Source organism: Pinus tabuliformis, chromosome X, assembly GCF_031772625.1.
Source record: "Pinus tabuliformis cultivar Carrire ecotype Pingquan chromosome X, CPIR1, whole genome shotgun sequence".
Lineage (NCBI taxonomy): Eukaryota > Viridiplantae > Streptophyta > Pinopsida > Pinales > Pinaceae > Pinus > Pinus tabuliformis.
In genome coordinates, this window is record NC_142308.1 from 1504599542 (window position 1) to 1504614436 (window position 14895).

The following is a 14895-nucleotide window of genomic DNA, read 5'->3' on the forward strand; positions in this document are numbered from 1 at the left end:
ACTTGTGGAGGCGACATGCTGTGTATGAGTCAAGGCCTCGCGCTGTCATTATTTCTTTGGATAATTCATTATACAGGATATCGGAGGTAGCCCCACCTACCGCCACCTCTTTGATCACTGTCGAGAAGGGCAACAAGCTCATCTCCCAGACTAGGAAATTCATTTTCTATCTGGTTCGCTCCCAAAGTAAGGGGAAGATCGTTGCTACATCCATGACCCCCGCAAAGGGTTCCTCCATGCAGTAGCAGCAGCAAAGGGATATGGTCATAACAAAACATAGGAACAACTTCTCCTCACCCACAGGGGTACCACACAAGTTTCAGGTGGGCAACAAATTTTGGTTACATCTACAGAGAGAACGCCTTACCAGAACCCATCAGAAACTCAGACCAATCTGATATGGTCCTTACACCATTACCAAGGCTATGGGAGACAATGCATTTGAGCTCAGCATTCCGCCATTCCTTGGCCTGCACCCGGTGTTCAATGTGGACCGCCTTCAGCCATACTTTCCACCATTACTAGACACGTCCAACATTGCAGAACAACTCACACCCACATAGTTAAATCCAAATTGCATGGAACAAGCTACAACTGATCGTATCATGGACACACAGATCAAGCACACTCGCTAGGAGAATATCCAACTATATCGAGTTGTCAAAGAAGGACAACTCCTTCACCAGGGCAAGTGGCTCACCAGGGACCAAGTTCAGCAGAAGTTCCCTCATCTCATGGAGAAACTCAATGCAATGGGGACCATTGCTTCCTAAGGGGGGAGGAATGATCCAAGTGGATATTGGTGGCCACCCACTAATTCCACTTAGATCCCCTCCAGTGCTTCTTTCAGTTTTTTCAGTTTCCTTAATTAGGCCGATAGGCCTTCCTTTGAAACAGAGTTTCGTCGTCCTTTTCATTCTCGAGTCAACACGTGGTGTGAACTTTTGCAGAGGAAGGTGGAGCATTCGGGTTGACACGTGGCGCGTAAAATTTGGGTTCCGCCCCCTTGCCTCTGGAAGTTGCGTCACTGGCCAGACTCCGGTACCTCCACCTCGGCGGAAATTATTTCTAGGGTTCGGTTCCCGCTTGCTACGGAAACCTGACGAGTCTCCACTACCTGGGCCTCAACGGAAATGGCCTCACCGGTAACTTGCTGCCAGAGCTCGGCAAACTCGCTCAGTCTGGCATGAAAGTATTCAATGTCTCTAATAACCAGCTCTATGGAAGAATACCGGCTACTACAGTTCGGGCTATGTTCAATGCTTCTTCGTTCACAGGAAATCCTGGGCTCTGTGGGAGCCCATTGCCTAGGCCCTGCGTGCTTAATGCAGTAGTGACCCCTTATCCAAGTCCTATTATTACAAGCTTGCCAATGGAGCAATCTTTTAGGCCAACTGTTAAGAGGCATGAAAGGCTAAATCGGGGGAAAATAGCAGGAATTGTTGCGGGATCCATTGTTGGGGTGATTGTCATGTTGTTCCTTATTAGCTTTTATGGTAAGAGGTACAGACAGCAGAAGCCTGGGGATGAGGCTGAAAACGTTGCAGGTGAGAAGCTTTCGATCGAGGAAACTGGTTCTGATCTGTATTATGCTAATACTGATGCTAAGAGCCTTCAGTATGAGCAACAACGGAGTGGGGTTCTTATGTTCTGCGGTAGGGAAGCTCAGATGTACACTTTGGAGGATCTGCTCCGCGCATCTGCTGAAATTATGGGTAGAGGCACGCTGGGGACTACTTATAAGGCTCTGATGGAGAACAAAACGACTGTAACTGTGAAGAGATTGAAGAATTCTAACAAGATGACTAGGGATGAATTTGAGAGGCATATGGAGATGGTGGGTAAGCTTCGACACCAGAATATAGTTTCTCTGAGAGCTTATTTCCAGGACAAGGAGGAGAGGCTTCTTGTCTATGATCACTTTCCTAATGGAAGCCTGTTTTCTCTCATACACGGTATGTGCATAATTCCTTCTAAATGCCTTCTCTTCAAGCTGTCAAAATAGAAGTAGAGCATTTTTATTTTGTCCATGGTTTATGTTTCTTAGCCTGATATCCACTCATGTCTTCCATGGGGTTTGAACATTGCTCTCATCTATTTGAACCCAAGATCTTTACTATTGCTTGCAATCCATGTTGACGAGTTGCAATTGTGTTGAATATACAAGCTCGGCATTGAATAGACCAGCATACAAATAGACTCTGGATAAAAATAAGTACCTTAGGAGTCTCCCTCTGTGCTCTGAGAACCCTTAGATCATAACAAACTCAAGGTCACAATACACATCACAGATATTAACAGATTATTTGTCCTCAGGAGCTGGGGTTTGGACCTCTTTGTATCCCATTCCCTTGACCATTTGGCAATCTCTATGGCTCTCTTTCTAGGTTTCATTTATACCTGAAGGGTTCTCTATGGCTTTCTTTCTGGGTATCATTTGGACTTGCTTGTTTATTTTATTTTCTTTTCCCTTAGAAGTCTACCAGAGATATTCCAGTCCCATTAACTTAGTTTCGTTACTGGGGGTCTCTGATATCAGAATTCCAATTTCGTATATAGACAATTTAATTAAATAATACAAACTTGCAGTGAATTTAAAAAAATTGGTTTGTAACTAGTTAATCAAATAAAGCTCAAAATCATCCCCCACCCTCAGCTTGCTTGTAGTCTGAATACTGATTCTCAGGATTTAAACCATTGCCAATATGTTGAAACCCCATATGGTTGATAAATTGTTTCCAGATCCATTGCATAGGATTTTTCTCTTTCTTCGATGTTTCGATCATCATCAGGATGAGACACATATGTTGGTTCCAAAGGTCGAAGAAAAAAGAATAACACTAATAACACTATGCAATGGATCCCAAGACAATTTATCAACAGAACTCATCTCGCAGAAGTCTCAAATCTGAAACCCTATATGGTGTTGTCATAAGTCATCCTTTTCTAATAACATGACTTTCAGACCACATATTTAGAAAACTGATATGAAACTACAATGAATATAGGTGTTTCCAGAAAATCACCAGAAAACATAATTTGAGGTGATGAACTGAGAAGAGAGGTTTATAATGGCCCAAGATGGTTGTCTAAACTCAGCATATGCAATTCTCCAAGGAAATGGACTGCTTGTTATGTCACAATCAACCCAGAAAGTCTTCACTGGCACAACCTTAACTGGTTAAGGGGGATTAAACTTCTAGTCAGGACCAAGCCAGTAAGACTTGTCAAGGCCAACTTTTTGAAGAGTTACCCTTTCAATAAGGATTGCATGCAAAACTAATGGGGATCATTGAATTACACAGGGTTTATATAATTATATAATATCATCTAATTCAAAGAGACAACTTTGTATGTGGAATTCCATGTCTGATTTATGTAATTTGACTGGTTTCTCAGGCTCAAAATCAAAGGGGAAGCCTCTGCACTGGACGTCCTGCTTCAAGATTGCTGAAGATGTAGCCCGTGGCTTGGCCCACCTGCATCAAGCATCCAGATTAATTCATGGTAACCTCAAATCTAACAATGTTCTACTAGGAGGGGATTTTGAAGCTTGTATTACAGACTATGGCCTTACCGTGTTTGACACCGAGCAAGCTGAGGACACAGCCCTATTAGTCTACAAGGCTCCTGAATGCCTCAAATATAACAAGAGAATGGGACCCAAAGCAGATGTCTACAGTTTTGGAGTACTGTTACTTGAGCTTCTTACAGGCAAGATCCCATTGCAGTCCATCCTCAATGGAGAAGCCATGGATCTACAAAAATGGGTTCATTATGTTCGAGCAGAAGAACTTCAATTGGGTGTTATTGATGGCTTTGTCTCTTCCACTGACTGCCCTGAGGATAAGTTAATAATACTTCTAGATCTAACAGTTGCCTGTATAGCTCCAGCTCCAGAAAGAAGGCCAACAATGAGGCAAGTTTTGAAGATGATTGAGGAGGTCAAAGAAAGCCAACAATAAGGCAAGTTTTGAGGATGATTGAGGAGGTCAAGGAACATTCAGCTTCTTCATAGAGAGGTGGATCCCCAGTATATTATGTATCCATGGCTCAATGTCTTTATAGAATGCCATGTATTGAGGCTAGCTTATAGAAGTTCTATTATATCATGACTTCAGGTATTCAACTTATCCGTTGAACTCACTGAGAACAATTCATATTTCTGGTTGGAAGTATTGTGCACAAACTTCAAACTTCCATGTCTGGCTGATCAAACATGGTTATCACATCAACCACAACTTTAAATGTGGTTATATTGGTAATCACTGTATTTGGTGCAGGTTTGGCAGAAGATGATGGATATATCATCAACTTGTATTTGTGGTTTTCAGTAATTTATATTTATATAAAGCATAGTTTGATTTGCAAACAACCAGGAGCGCTTTGCTATGAAGATCATAGAGCCTACTTACCACAGGCATAGAGACTTTGATTTATAAACAAAATTAGAAATAAAATATAAATGGGATTTTCCTGTGTATCAAGTTGAAAAATGGAATTCTATATTTCCATCTAGTACAAGTCCAACAAAAGTGCAATTGCCATCGCTGTTTTTTCTCTCTCTTACCATGATTTGAGGTGCTATACTATTCCGAAGGGTTTATAACTTTATATTGGTTATATATATGCATGTCTTTATAGTTTTTCAACATACATATATATTTTAACATGTACATATATAGTCTGCTGTTGTACCGAATGGTGGCCAATTCACTTTCTTCAATGCAACTTCCTTCGTTGGGAACCCTGGATTGTGTGGGCTGTATCTGGGACCTTGCACAGTTCAACCCAATTCGCCGCATGCTCATGTTAAGGGTTATTTGATTTCTTCCAATGTAAAGCTGGTTCTGGTCATAGGTTTTCTATTATGCTCACTGGTTTTTGCCTCTGCTGCCATCATCAAAGCCAGGGCTTTGAAGAAAAGCAATGCTTCAAGATCCTGGAAGCTAACAGCATTCCAGAGGCTGGACTTCACCTGTGAAGATGTCTTGGAGTGTTTGAAAGAGGAAAATATTATTGGAAAGGGAGGAGCAGGGGTTGTGTACAAGGGTTCGATGCGGAGCGGTGAGGAATTTGCAGTGAAGAGGTTGCCTGGGATTGGAAGAGGGTCTTCTCACGACCATGGTTTTGCTGTAGAGATTCAGACTTTGGGCAAGATTCGACATCGCCATATAGTGAGACTGTTGGGGTTTTGCTCAAATCAAGAAATCAATCTGCTTGTTTACGAGTACATGCCAAAGGGAAGCCTGGGAGAGTTACTGCATGGGAAGAAAGGTGGGCATTTACAATGGGCTACCAGATACAAGATTGCTATTGAGGGAGCTAAAGGGCTCTGCTATTTACACCATGATTGCAGCCCGATTATAATACACCATGATGTAAAGTCCAACAACATTCTCTTGGATTCCAATTTTGAGGCCCATGTAGCCGATTTCGGCCTAGCAAAGTTTTTGCAGGATTCTGGGGCTTCGGAATGTATGTCTTCCATTGCAGGTTCCTATGGTTGCATTGCTCCAGGTAAACAATCAAGCTTATCTCCTTGCCTTTAATATTATTTCAATGTGAAATTTCCATGCCCTTTGTTTCTCTGAAGAGAATCAATTATATGAAGGCTGCCGATGGATCGAATGCTTAGATGTAAGTTCTCATACAGTATTTTTCTTTTGTTATTTTTTCAGAATATGCATACACGCTGAAAGTGGATGAAAAGAGTGATGTTTATAGCTTTGGAGTAGTGCTAATGGAACTATTCACTGATAGAAGGCCGGTGGGGGAGTTTGGATATGGTGTAGATATTGTTCAATGGGTAAACAAGATGACTTAACTCAACCAAGGAAGGAGTTTCAAACATTTTGGACGAGAGGCTGTCTTCAGTTCCTTTGCACGACGTTATCCACGTTTTCTGTGTGGCAATGGCATGTGTTGAAGAAAATATCGTAGAGAGGCTACCATGAGAGAGGTTGTTCAGATGCCCAGTGAAATTCCAAAGATCAAACCTTCTGAAAATCCCCTACCTGCTTCAGAAGGAGATGAATCCCCCCAACAAGCCGGTGCTACCCACCCTCCTGATCTCCTCTCTATTTGAATCCATTTTCAAATTTTCATTGTTAGGATACATGGTTAGTGCCAGTTAATGTTGTCAAAATTCATACACAGAATATCAGTTAGCAATCGCCACCTCAAAATTCCTTTCAGGAGGGAGATTACTTTACTCAGATGCATTCTGTGAGTCCTGTTGTTTGTTGTGGGAGTGAAATTTATTCACTCATTTTCCTCTAGTGAGACACCATTTAAACCATGCCCTCTGCCGACGCCATATTCATGAAGGTAAGTCTTGAACTCGCTGAGCTGTCATGTAATTCAATTAGAATGAGCTGAGAGCACGTTTTGACTATACAATTTGTTTGTGCGATATCATCAGTGGATCATGCATGCCTGGGGCGACGAAGACTGTATCAAGATACTGAAGAGATGCAGGAAGGCGATCCAGGAGACAGGGAAGCTCATTATTGTTGACGTAGTGGCGTTGGACTCTAATCACAGAGGTGGACTCTAATCACAGAGGTGGTGATAATAATAATGGTGGCCAGAAACAGAAGCCGGTTGTGGATCCTAGTTTAGTTCTAGTATTTGATCTAGGAATGGTGGCGCACTGCTCTGGTGGGAAGGAAAGAACATAGAAAGAATGGAAGAAGATTTTATTAGGTGGATTCGGTCGTTATAAAATAATCATCATCCTTGATTTCCAGTTTGTGATTGAAGCATTTCCTTCTTGATTATCTGCTCTCTATAAGCTTATTTTTAGTATTTACAGAAAAGTAATCGCACAATGATTCAGTGCAAGATAACAAGGTTTTCCACAAACCAATTATCTCTTCTAGAAAAATTCAACAATTTCAATTTAATAATCCTATCGACCTCTCTTTGTACCTTTTGGGACAATTGCTAGTTATAGCATAGTTTACTATTTTTAGCTTTTTTTCGGGTCCTAAACTTCTGGAGCCGTTTTGAGGCCCTAAACGACGTTTTTCATTTTTTGGGAAATCTACCACCAACGATTTTTCTATCAAAAAATCATCTTTTCCATCCTAGTCCTCGGAGAGATCTTTCCAATGGGCTATCATGCGCATCAAACGGAGATAATATTACCAATCCGTGACCCCGGGAAGTTGGTTGTTCATCTCACCCCAACAGGGCCCACAAACTCTTGGTGTTACATCTCCTCGGGTTATGGTTTTGGTTGTTTAGGGTTTTCTCTTATTGTTCAATAATAAAAAGGCCCTTGAGCCTCATTGTAAGACAGTTCAGAGGCGTAGCCACCACATCTCTTCTCAGAGATAAGCTACCATTGCCCTAGCTGGTTTATTTCCATTAATGTTTGTAAGAATATTTCAGTATTTTACATTAATGAAATGAAGTATTATTTCCACTGCATATCTGTGTTTATGGTTATCTCTGTAATTTGTTGCGTTCCTGTTTAGGTGTCCAAGTGGAATTAGCGGGTCGCCACAAATATCCACCTGGATCAAGAGAGGCCCTTCTTAATATTCATACAATATACATTAGTTGTTCACGGAAACCACATAAGAGAGACTATAGCCATATAGAGGTCCCCACATGCCATGTCATCCTTTTATCGCAATCGTCGCTTTAATATGACAAGGCCTTAAGCCTTTAAACCTGAGACCATACAATATATTGGAATACAAGGATGCACAGGAAATACACAGAAAATACACCCTCCAAACACATAAGGCCAGACTTTAAATGCATTACGCCTGCATCTATAACTTCATCGGGTCTACTCCTTCACAACTTTATTGCAATCTGCAGATTTGCACATAACATAGCCAATTCCCTGATACCCGAACGCGATATTATTTTAAACTGTTTTAATAACTACGTCGGGTCCATATATATATATATATATATATATATATATATATATATATATCACGATCGACACTTTCAATGTGGCATCTCGTTAAGACTTATGATATGATAATTTTAATGAGGCGAACACAATATGATATTAAATGGTTGTTAATACATCCATTGGATCCATGTATTATTGCAATCGACACTTTCAATGTGGCAAGGCTTTATAAGAGGCTTGCGATATGTGACAGATGCAATAATATATTAAGTCATATTGCAATGGTCTAGTCGGGTCTGTATATATATCGCTATCGCAGTTTTAACGTGACAAGGCTTAAAACACTACGATACATAACTCCCGATATGGCGGATGCGATATATCATTAGGGCGCAATATAATAGGACCATCGGGTCCGCCACTGTATATCGCAATCGAAGGTTTTGGGGGTGATAGCCCTTTGAGACTAGCGACACAGCGGATATGATATTACATTAGGGCGCTTTATAATGGAGCCACAGATCCATGCTATTATCGCATCTATATAATATATATACTCCTCCATTCTTAACTTTGGTTAATGCGGACTTAACCCATAACCCTTTATCCCCTTTAATTATATTATAACCCTCATATAATGGGAATATACACAAACACATGGGAACTTGCATTTTCCGCTTTTCCATAGCCTTGGCGCATTTATCGATGCTTACCTTTATCAGGCTCATTCTCCACCGTATATTAACTCGCGCTAGATCCAACGACTTGCATGAATTTCGGGTGAGCAATTTGCAAGGGAAATAACCACCCAAAAAGGTGGTTTTCTCTCTCCACCCTCGTGCTACGTGTCGCTCGGTTAATGGAATCGGGTGCTCTCCTCTAAATACCACTTACCGCCTAATGTCCGCCCAAAAACCATTGCCACTGTTACAAAATCCTCCCTTTGGAATATAACCACGTGCATTCACTTTGACTTTAACCCGATATTATATACTTTAACCTAATATATGTGGTTATATACTTTAACTCGATATATACTTCTCCGCTCTTTTCTGGTCTGATATGACTCCACAATGGCTTCCGATGCACTGCTCCAATAGCTCTTCTCTGATATTCCTCTGATATCACATGATATGGCTCCTTTGTTAACTGCTCTTCCACTGGCTTCTCCTCCTGATGCGTGTTCCTCTTTGTTCCTTCTAATGAACAATATGGCTCCTCTGTTAACTACTCTTCCATTGGCTTCTCCTCCTGATGTATGTTCCTCTTCTGATGGCTTCCCTGATGGCTTCCGATACCGCTCCAATACCTCTTCTCTGCTTTGATAGCTCTGCTCTGATAGCTCCTATGACTTCCGATATTCTCTCCAATGGCTTGACTGTCTTGGCTTTCCTCTGGTTTCTCCTCATGGCTTCTTGCTCCTGTTTCTTCACAGATCTGCTCTACTTCTCCTTGGCCTCACATCATTGTTTACTCATCCAGAATATTGCCATATTGACATCAATGACAATCTAGGTCAACAATCTCCCCCTTTGTTATTGATGGCAATATTCTTCTTCTCTCCCCCTTTGACATCAATGGCAAAGGAGTGCTCAAGGACTCCCCCTATCAAACTGCTTCTGTTCTTTATGAATAGTAGATCTTCATGAGTATGTTACTCCCCTTGTAATAGTGCTCTTCCTTTTTTTCCAAGATAGAGGGATTGATGCTTTATCATCAATTAGCACATTATCCCCTCTTCATGTCTCAGAACTACTTTATCATGGCTTCAATAATGCTTAAGGAAGATCCACTTCAATGCTTTCAAACAGATTGCAAATAGACACACACCAAATGATCAAGTCCAGGTTTTAATGCTTCAATCCATATTTCGTTGTCTTCTACAGTCAAAATTAAGAGGCCTTCATAGTCTGAATCACGAGAAAATGCCACTGAAATTTTCTTTTTTTCTATCTCTCTTTAGATCAGAGTTCCTTTGTATTTCTATGCTTCTCCTTAAGTTACTGAGCTATATTCGACTGCACAACATTCTCCTTTCTATAGTCTTTTGATGAGCCATCTTTTCCTTGTGTTCTTGAAAAAAGAACGATCTCTGCAAGTTATCTCCACAAGCAGATTTTGATATCCAATTTGTGACTGTATTTTAAATTATTTTTATTGATTGGCATCTTTTTGCAATGCTTCAGTTTTGTTAGATGCTGCCAATTGCTCTTGCTTCATGCTTCATTCCCAGATATATCTGTTTGTTTGAAGGTTGCCTCTATTTGTGTCCATAATCTACCTGTTCTCACATCAAATCCCTGAGTCGAAACATTTAACATCTGTAATATCAGCACCATAGTTATTTTCCCTATTTCTCTAGTATTAGATGACCTTCTCTGTTGCTCCAATTACTACTTAGTGATCAAGTGGAAAACATCTTCAACAACAGTTCAAAGAATAGTTAAGAGATCAATTCTTCAATGGAGTGCTCCTGAGAGATGATCTTTATCAAAGAATGATTGTTAATATAGCTCAATAAGGATTTCATAAGGACCCTTTCACTAATAGCTTCTGCAATAATGATCAAGAATCACAGGCTCCCCCTAACTGTATGCATCATCTCTTTTGGCAGAGTCTTCCCATCAAATGCTTAGATTGTCAAAAATCAGGCCAATAACATGTGTTGTTGGCTGGAGAGTTCAAGGGACTTTCAGATTGTATTTGCTTCCTTCTCCATACTTGTGTAACTTTACTCTTTTGCATGGTTCTAGCTTGTGTAGGAGCCCAAGTTAAGTTACAATCACGTGCCATATGACCAATGTTATGACACTTGAAGCATTCTACATTGTTCATGAATAGAAATTCATGAGTTCTTTCTGCAAAATTGTTCCTTGGAGATTGTTGGGGACCATAATATCTATCTTTATGATATGGTTGGGGACCATAACATCTATCTTTATGATATGCTTTACAATCTTTTTCCATGTGACCAAAGTTTGTACAAGAATAACAATAACCAAGAAATAAACTTTGGTACCTGGGAGATGGAGATTTCCTTGATGTACTTCTAAAGTCTTTTTGTCTTGAGATCCTTTGATGATAACCATTGCTTCTAGCATCCTTGACATTATCTACATTTCTTTTTGGAGTAGGATTTCTTCCATTGTTGCCTTGATTTTTCTCCTTGCCACTGGAAGCATCACCATTTATTTCAGGCTTCTTCACATCCCTTTTGTTTGAAGCATTATCATTCTTGTTTGAGGATTCACTTGCATACCCGAGACCTGATTTATCAAATGGACATCTATGATGGTTGAGCATGTCATCCAGGGCTTGAGAGCCCTTCATGGTTTTGTTCATCCCTTCAACCTTTTTCCTGAGGAAGACGATCTCTTCTTCCAATCTTTCACACTCATATTTCTTCTTAGCAAGTTGTTTCTTAGTTTCTTCCTTGATATGAGCAGCTTCATTTCCTTCTATTTTAAGGGAGATGATATCTGACTTCATTTTGAAGATTTCTTCATTTTCCTTTGCTAGAATTCTCTCCATTTCTTCCTTGATCCTTGTAGCTTTACATGTTTTGGCCTTGAGAAGTTTGATGTTATATTTTAATTTGAAGAGTTCTTCATCCATTTCTTTTAGTTGACATATCATGGTGTTTCTCTCCTTTTCTGCTTCATCAACGTGTTCTTCTATGATTTCCAATGCTTCCATTGTCTTCTCAGCTCCTTGTGCTAACTTTATTGCTTCTTGTAGTTGAGATTTGAGAGAGGAGATCTCTACCTTGTACTGACCAATATCTTCTTCAAGTTTATTCAAGCTCTTGTGCCTTTGTTAAAGTTGCCTTAACAAGGTGTCTTCCCGTTTCTTTGCTTTATCCAATTGATTTTTCATGGATATGACTTCTTCATGCTGTTTTCTTTTTCTTTGATGAAATTCCTTCTTAAGTTTGGCAAGCTCTTCATCCCTTTCTTGTACTTGAAGCTTGAAAAGGTCAACTTTCTTCCTTGTTTGGTCTTGGTCACTAGCTAGTGCTTTCTTCTTAAGTTCCTTGTTTTCCTTTTTCAAATTGAGAATCTCTTCCATGGCAGCCATAAGTTGAGCGAGGAGATCTTCTACAAAATATTTTTCATTCTCTTCATCTTCTAGGTCTTCTTTAGCCTTGATGTCATCATTCTCACTTTCAGCTTCTATGATGAGTTTTGGATTTTCTTCTTGAGTTCCATCATCTTCTTGACTAATGGTCATAGTCAATGCTCCTTTTGAGTGAAGTTCATGGAGTTTGTCCCATATACCCTTTGCTGAAGAACATTTTCCTAAATTTTTCTTTATAGAATCAAGTAGCCCATTCAAGATTGCCTTCATTGTTTTTTCATTGTACTCCTTGGATTCTCCATCCATCATGCTATCAACAATCACTAATTTCCAGTGCCTTAAGTCTTTAAGAAATTCCTCATTCTTGCTTCCCATATATTAAAGTTTCCATTGAACCATGGAGCCTTCTCAAATTGATTGTCTTCTAATTTAGTGGAAGAGGGAGAAACATCCTTAGGAGGATTAGAGACTTTCTTCCTTGACTTCGCCATTTGTGTTCTAAAGATCAACCTTCAAGTTGTAAGGCTTTGAATGAAGGTAATAGCTCTGATACCAATTGTTAGAAATACTGAGGGGGGGTGAATCAGTATTTCTTTTCAATTGTTATTTTTTCCAGTCAAAACATTTATATTCAGAACACAAGATGAACAACAAGAATAAATTCTTTTATTAATATAATCTTTGCAATAAAATAGATAAAATATATATATAGTTCCAATCTATTTCCAAGCACCAACTTGGACTTTTGTGAGGCTCCAACCTCCAGAGCACTAACTCTGTTTTGTCAAGGCACCAACCTTGGACTTAGGAGCACCAACTCCCAGGACACCAATCCTTCCAGTTCTGAGGCACCAACCACGAGGGCTCCAACCCTTTGCTGCAAACTGTGTGGATTTTTTTCCGCAAGGTACCAGCCTTGGATATAGGAGCACCAACTCCAAGGACACCAATCCTTCAAACTTATGAGGCACCAACCCCAAGGGCTCCAACCCTCTTTTCAAGGCATGTTTGATAGTAATGTTCTGTTCTCAGAACTCTTCTTTACTGAGTTTTATATATTTACAGCTTCACTGTAGTCTCCATGCTACAACATCAATGCCAATAAATCTTCATATGAATAAGTCTATACAACTCTTCATACTTTCCACACAGAGTCTGCAATAGCCATCATGATCTCTGATAATGTCTCCACACAACTTTAGTGAGTCTACTATTAGCTACACTAAACTCTGATTAATTCATCGCTAGTTTAATCCTTTCACAGGTTAGCCCGATCAACAGAGTTGCTCATCCATCGGCTTCCTCCTGTCCTGTTGGACCTTTGGCTTCCTCTTGTCTTGCTGGACCTTTGGCTTCCTCCTGTTCTACTGGACCTACCACTGCCTCTGTTTCTTCTAGTTTTTCCAACCTCCTTTGAACCTTCCTTGTTCACTGTTATAGAAGCCTGATGGATCTGACCTTTTGGCTTCCTCCTTGCTCACTTGAGCTTCGGCATCCTCAACCCTTGCCTGATCTTTTAGATTCCTATGTGCTCACTCTTCAGCTTCCTCTATCTCTTCAAATCCATCAATACACATAGGACATGTTAATGTGGAAGAGAGGCCGAATTACAATAGTGTTGCATATTAAAAAATATCAGAGAGGCCCTTTTTAATATTCATACAATATACATTAATTGTTCACGGAAATTACATAAGAGAGACTATAGCCATGTAGAGGTCCCACATGCCACATCATCCTTTTTATCGCAATCGCCACTTTAATATGAAAGGCCTTAAGCCTTTAAACCTAAGACCATACAATATATCAGAATACAAGGGTGCACAGGAAATACACGGAAAATACACCCTCTGAACACATAAGGCCGGACTTCAAATGCATTACGCCCGCATGTATAGCTTCATCGGGTCTGCTCCTTCACAACTTCATCACAATCAGTAGATTTGCACATAACATAGCCAATTCCCCGATACCCGAACGCGATAGTATTTTAAATTGTTTTAATAACTCCGTCGGGTCCATATATATATATATATATATATATCGCAATCGATGCTTTCAATGTGGCATCCCGTTAAGACTTATGATATGATAATTCCGATGAGGCAGACGTGATATGATATTAAACGGTTGTTAATACATCCGTCGGGTCCATGTATTATTGCAATCGGCACTTTCAATGTGGCAAGGCTTTATAAGAGGCTTGCGATATGTGACGGATGCGATAATATATTAAGTCATATTGCAATGGTCCAGTCGGGTCTGTATATATATTTCTATCACTATTTTAACATGACAAGGCTTAAAACACTGCAATACATAACTCCTGATATGGCGGACATGATATATCATTAGGGCATGATATAATAGGACCATTGGGTCCGCAACTGTATATCACAATCAGAGGTTTCGGGGGTGATAGCCCTTTGAGACTAGCGACATAGCGGATGCGATATTACATTAGGGCAGTTTATAATGGAGTTGTGGGTCCGTGTTATTATCGCATCTATATAATATATATACTCCTCCATTCTTAACTTTGGTTAATGCAGACTTAACCCATAACCCTTTATCCCCTTTAATTCTATTATAACCCTCGTATAATGGGAATATACACAAACACACGGGAACTTGCATTTTCCACTTTTCCATAGCCTTGGCGCATTTATCGATGCTTACCTTTATCAGGCTCATTCTCCACCGTAGATTAACTCGCGCTAGATCCAACAGCTTGCATGAATTTTGGGTGAGCAATTTGCAAGGGAAATAACCACCTGAAAAGGTGGTTTTCTCTCTCCACCCTCGTGCTACGTGTCGCTCGGTTAATGGAATCAGTCGCTCTCCTCCAAATACCACTTACCACCTAGCATCCGCCCGAAAACCACTACCATTGTTACAAAATCCGCCTTTTGGAATATAACCACGTGCGTTCACTTTGA

The 14895-nt window shown here is 40.1% G+C and overlaps 2 protein-coding genes across 2 annotated transcripts; both read left to right on the plus strand.

Moving 5' to 3' along the window:
• Positions 1 to 995: 995 nt before the first annotated feature.
• Positions 996 to 3965, plus strand: LOC149145756 (inactive leucine-rich repeat receptor-like serine/threonine-protein kinase At1g60630). The gene is made up of 2 exons (XM_089452546.1): positions 996 to 1955; positions 3400 to 3965. Exons 1-2 carry the CDS (start codon positions 1187 to 1189, stop codon positions 3963 to 3965), a joined length of 1335 nt encoding a protein of 444 aa, XP_089308672.1. The 5' UTR covers positions 996 to 1186.
• A 146-nt stretch (positions 3966 to 4111) lies between these two features.
• Positions 4112 to 6559, plus strand: LOC149145757 (leucine-rich repeat receptor-like serine/threonine-protein kinase BAM1). Its single transcript, XM_089452547.1, has 5 exons — positions 4112 to 4121; positions 4284 to 4333; positions 4686 to 5520; positions 5682 to 5809; positions 6425 to 6559. The coding sequence occupies exons 1-5, from the start codon at positions 4112 to 4114 to the stop codon at positions 6557 to 6559; spliced, it is 1158 nt and encodes a 385-aa protein (XP_089308673.1).
• The last annotated feature ends 8336 nt before the right edge of the window (positions 6560 to 14895 follow it).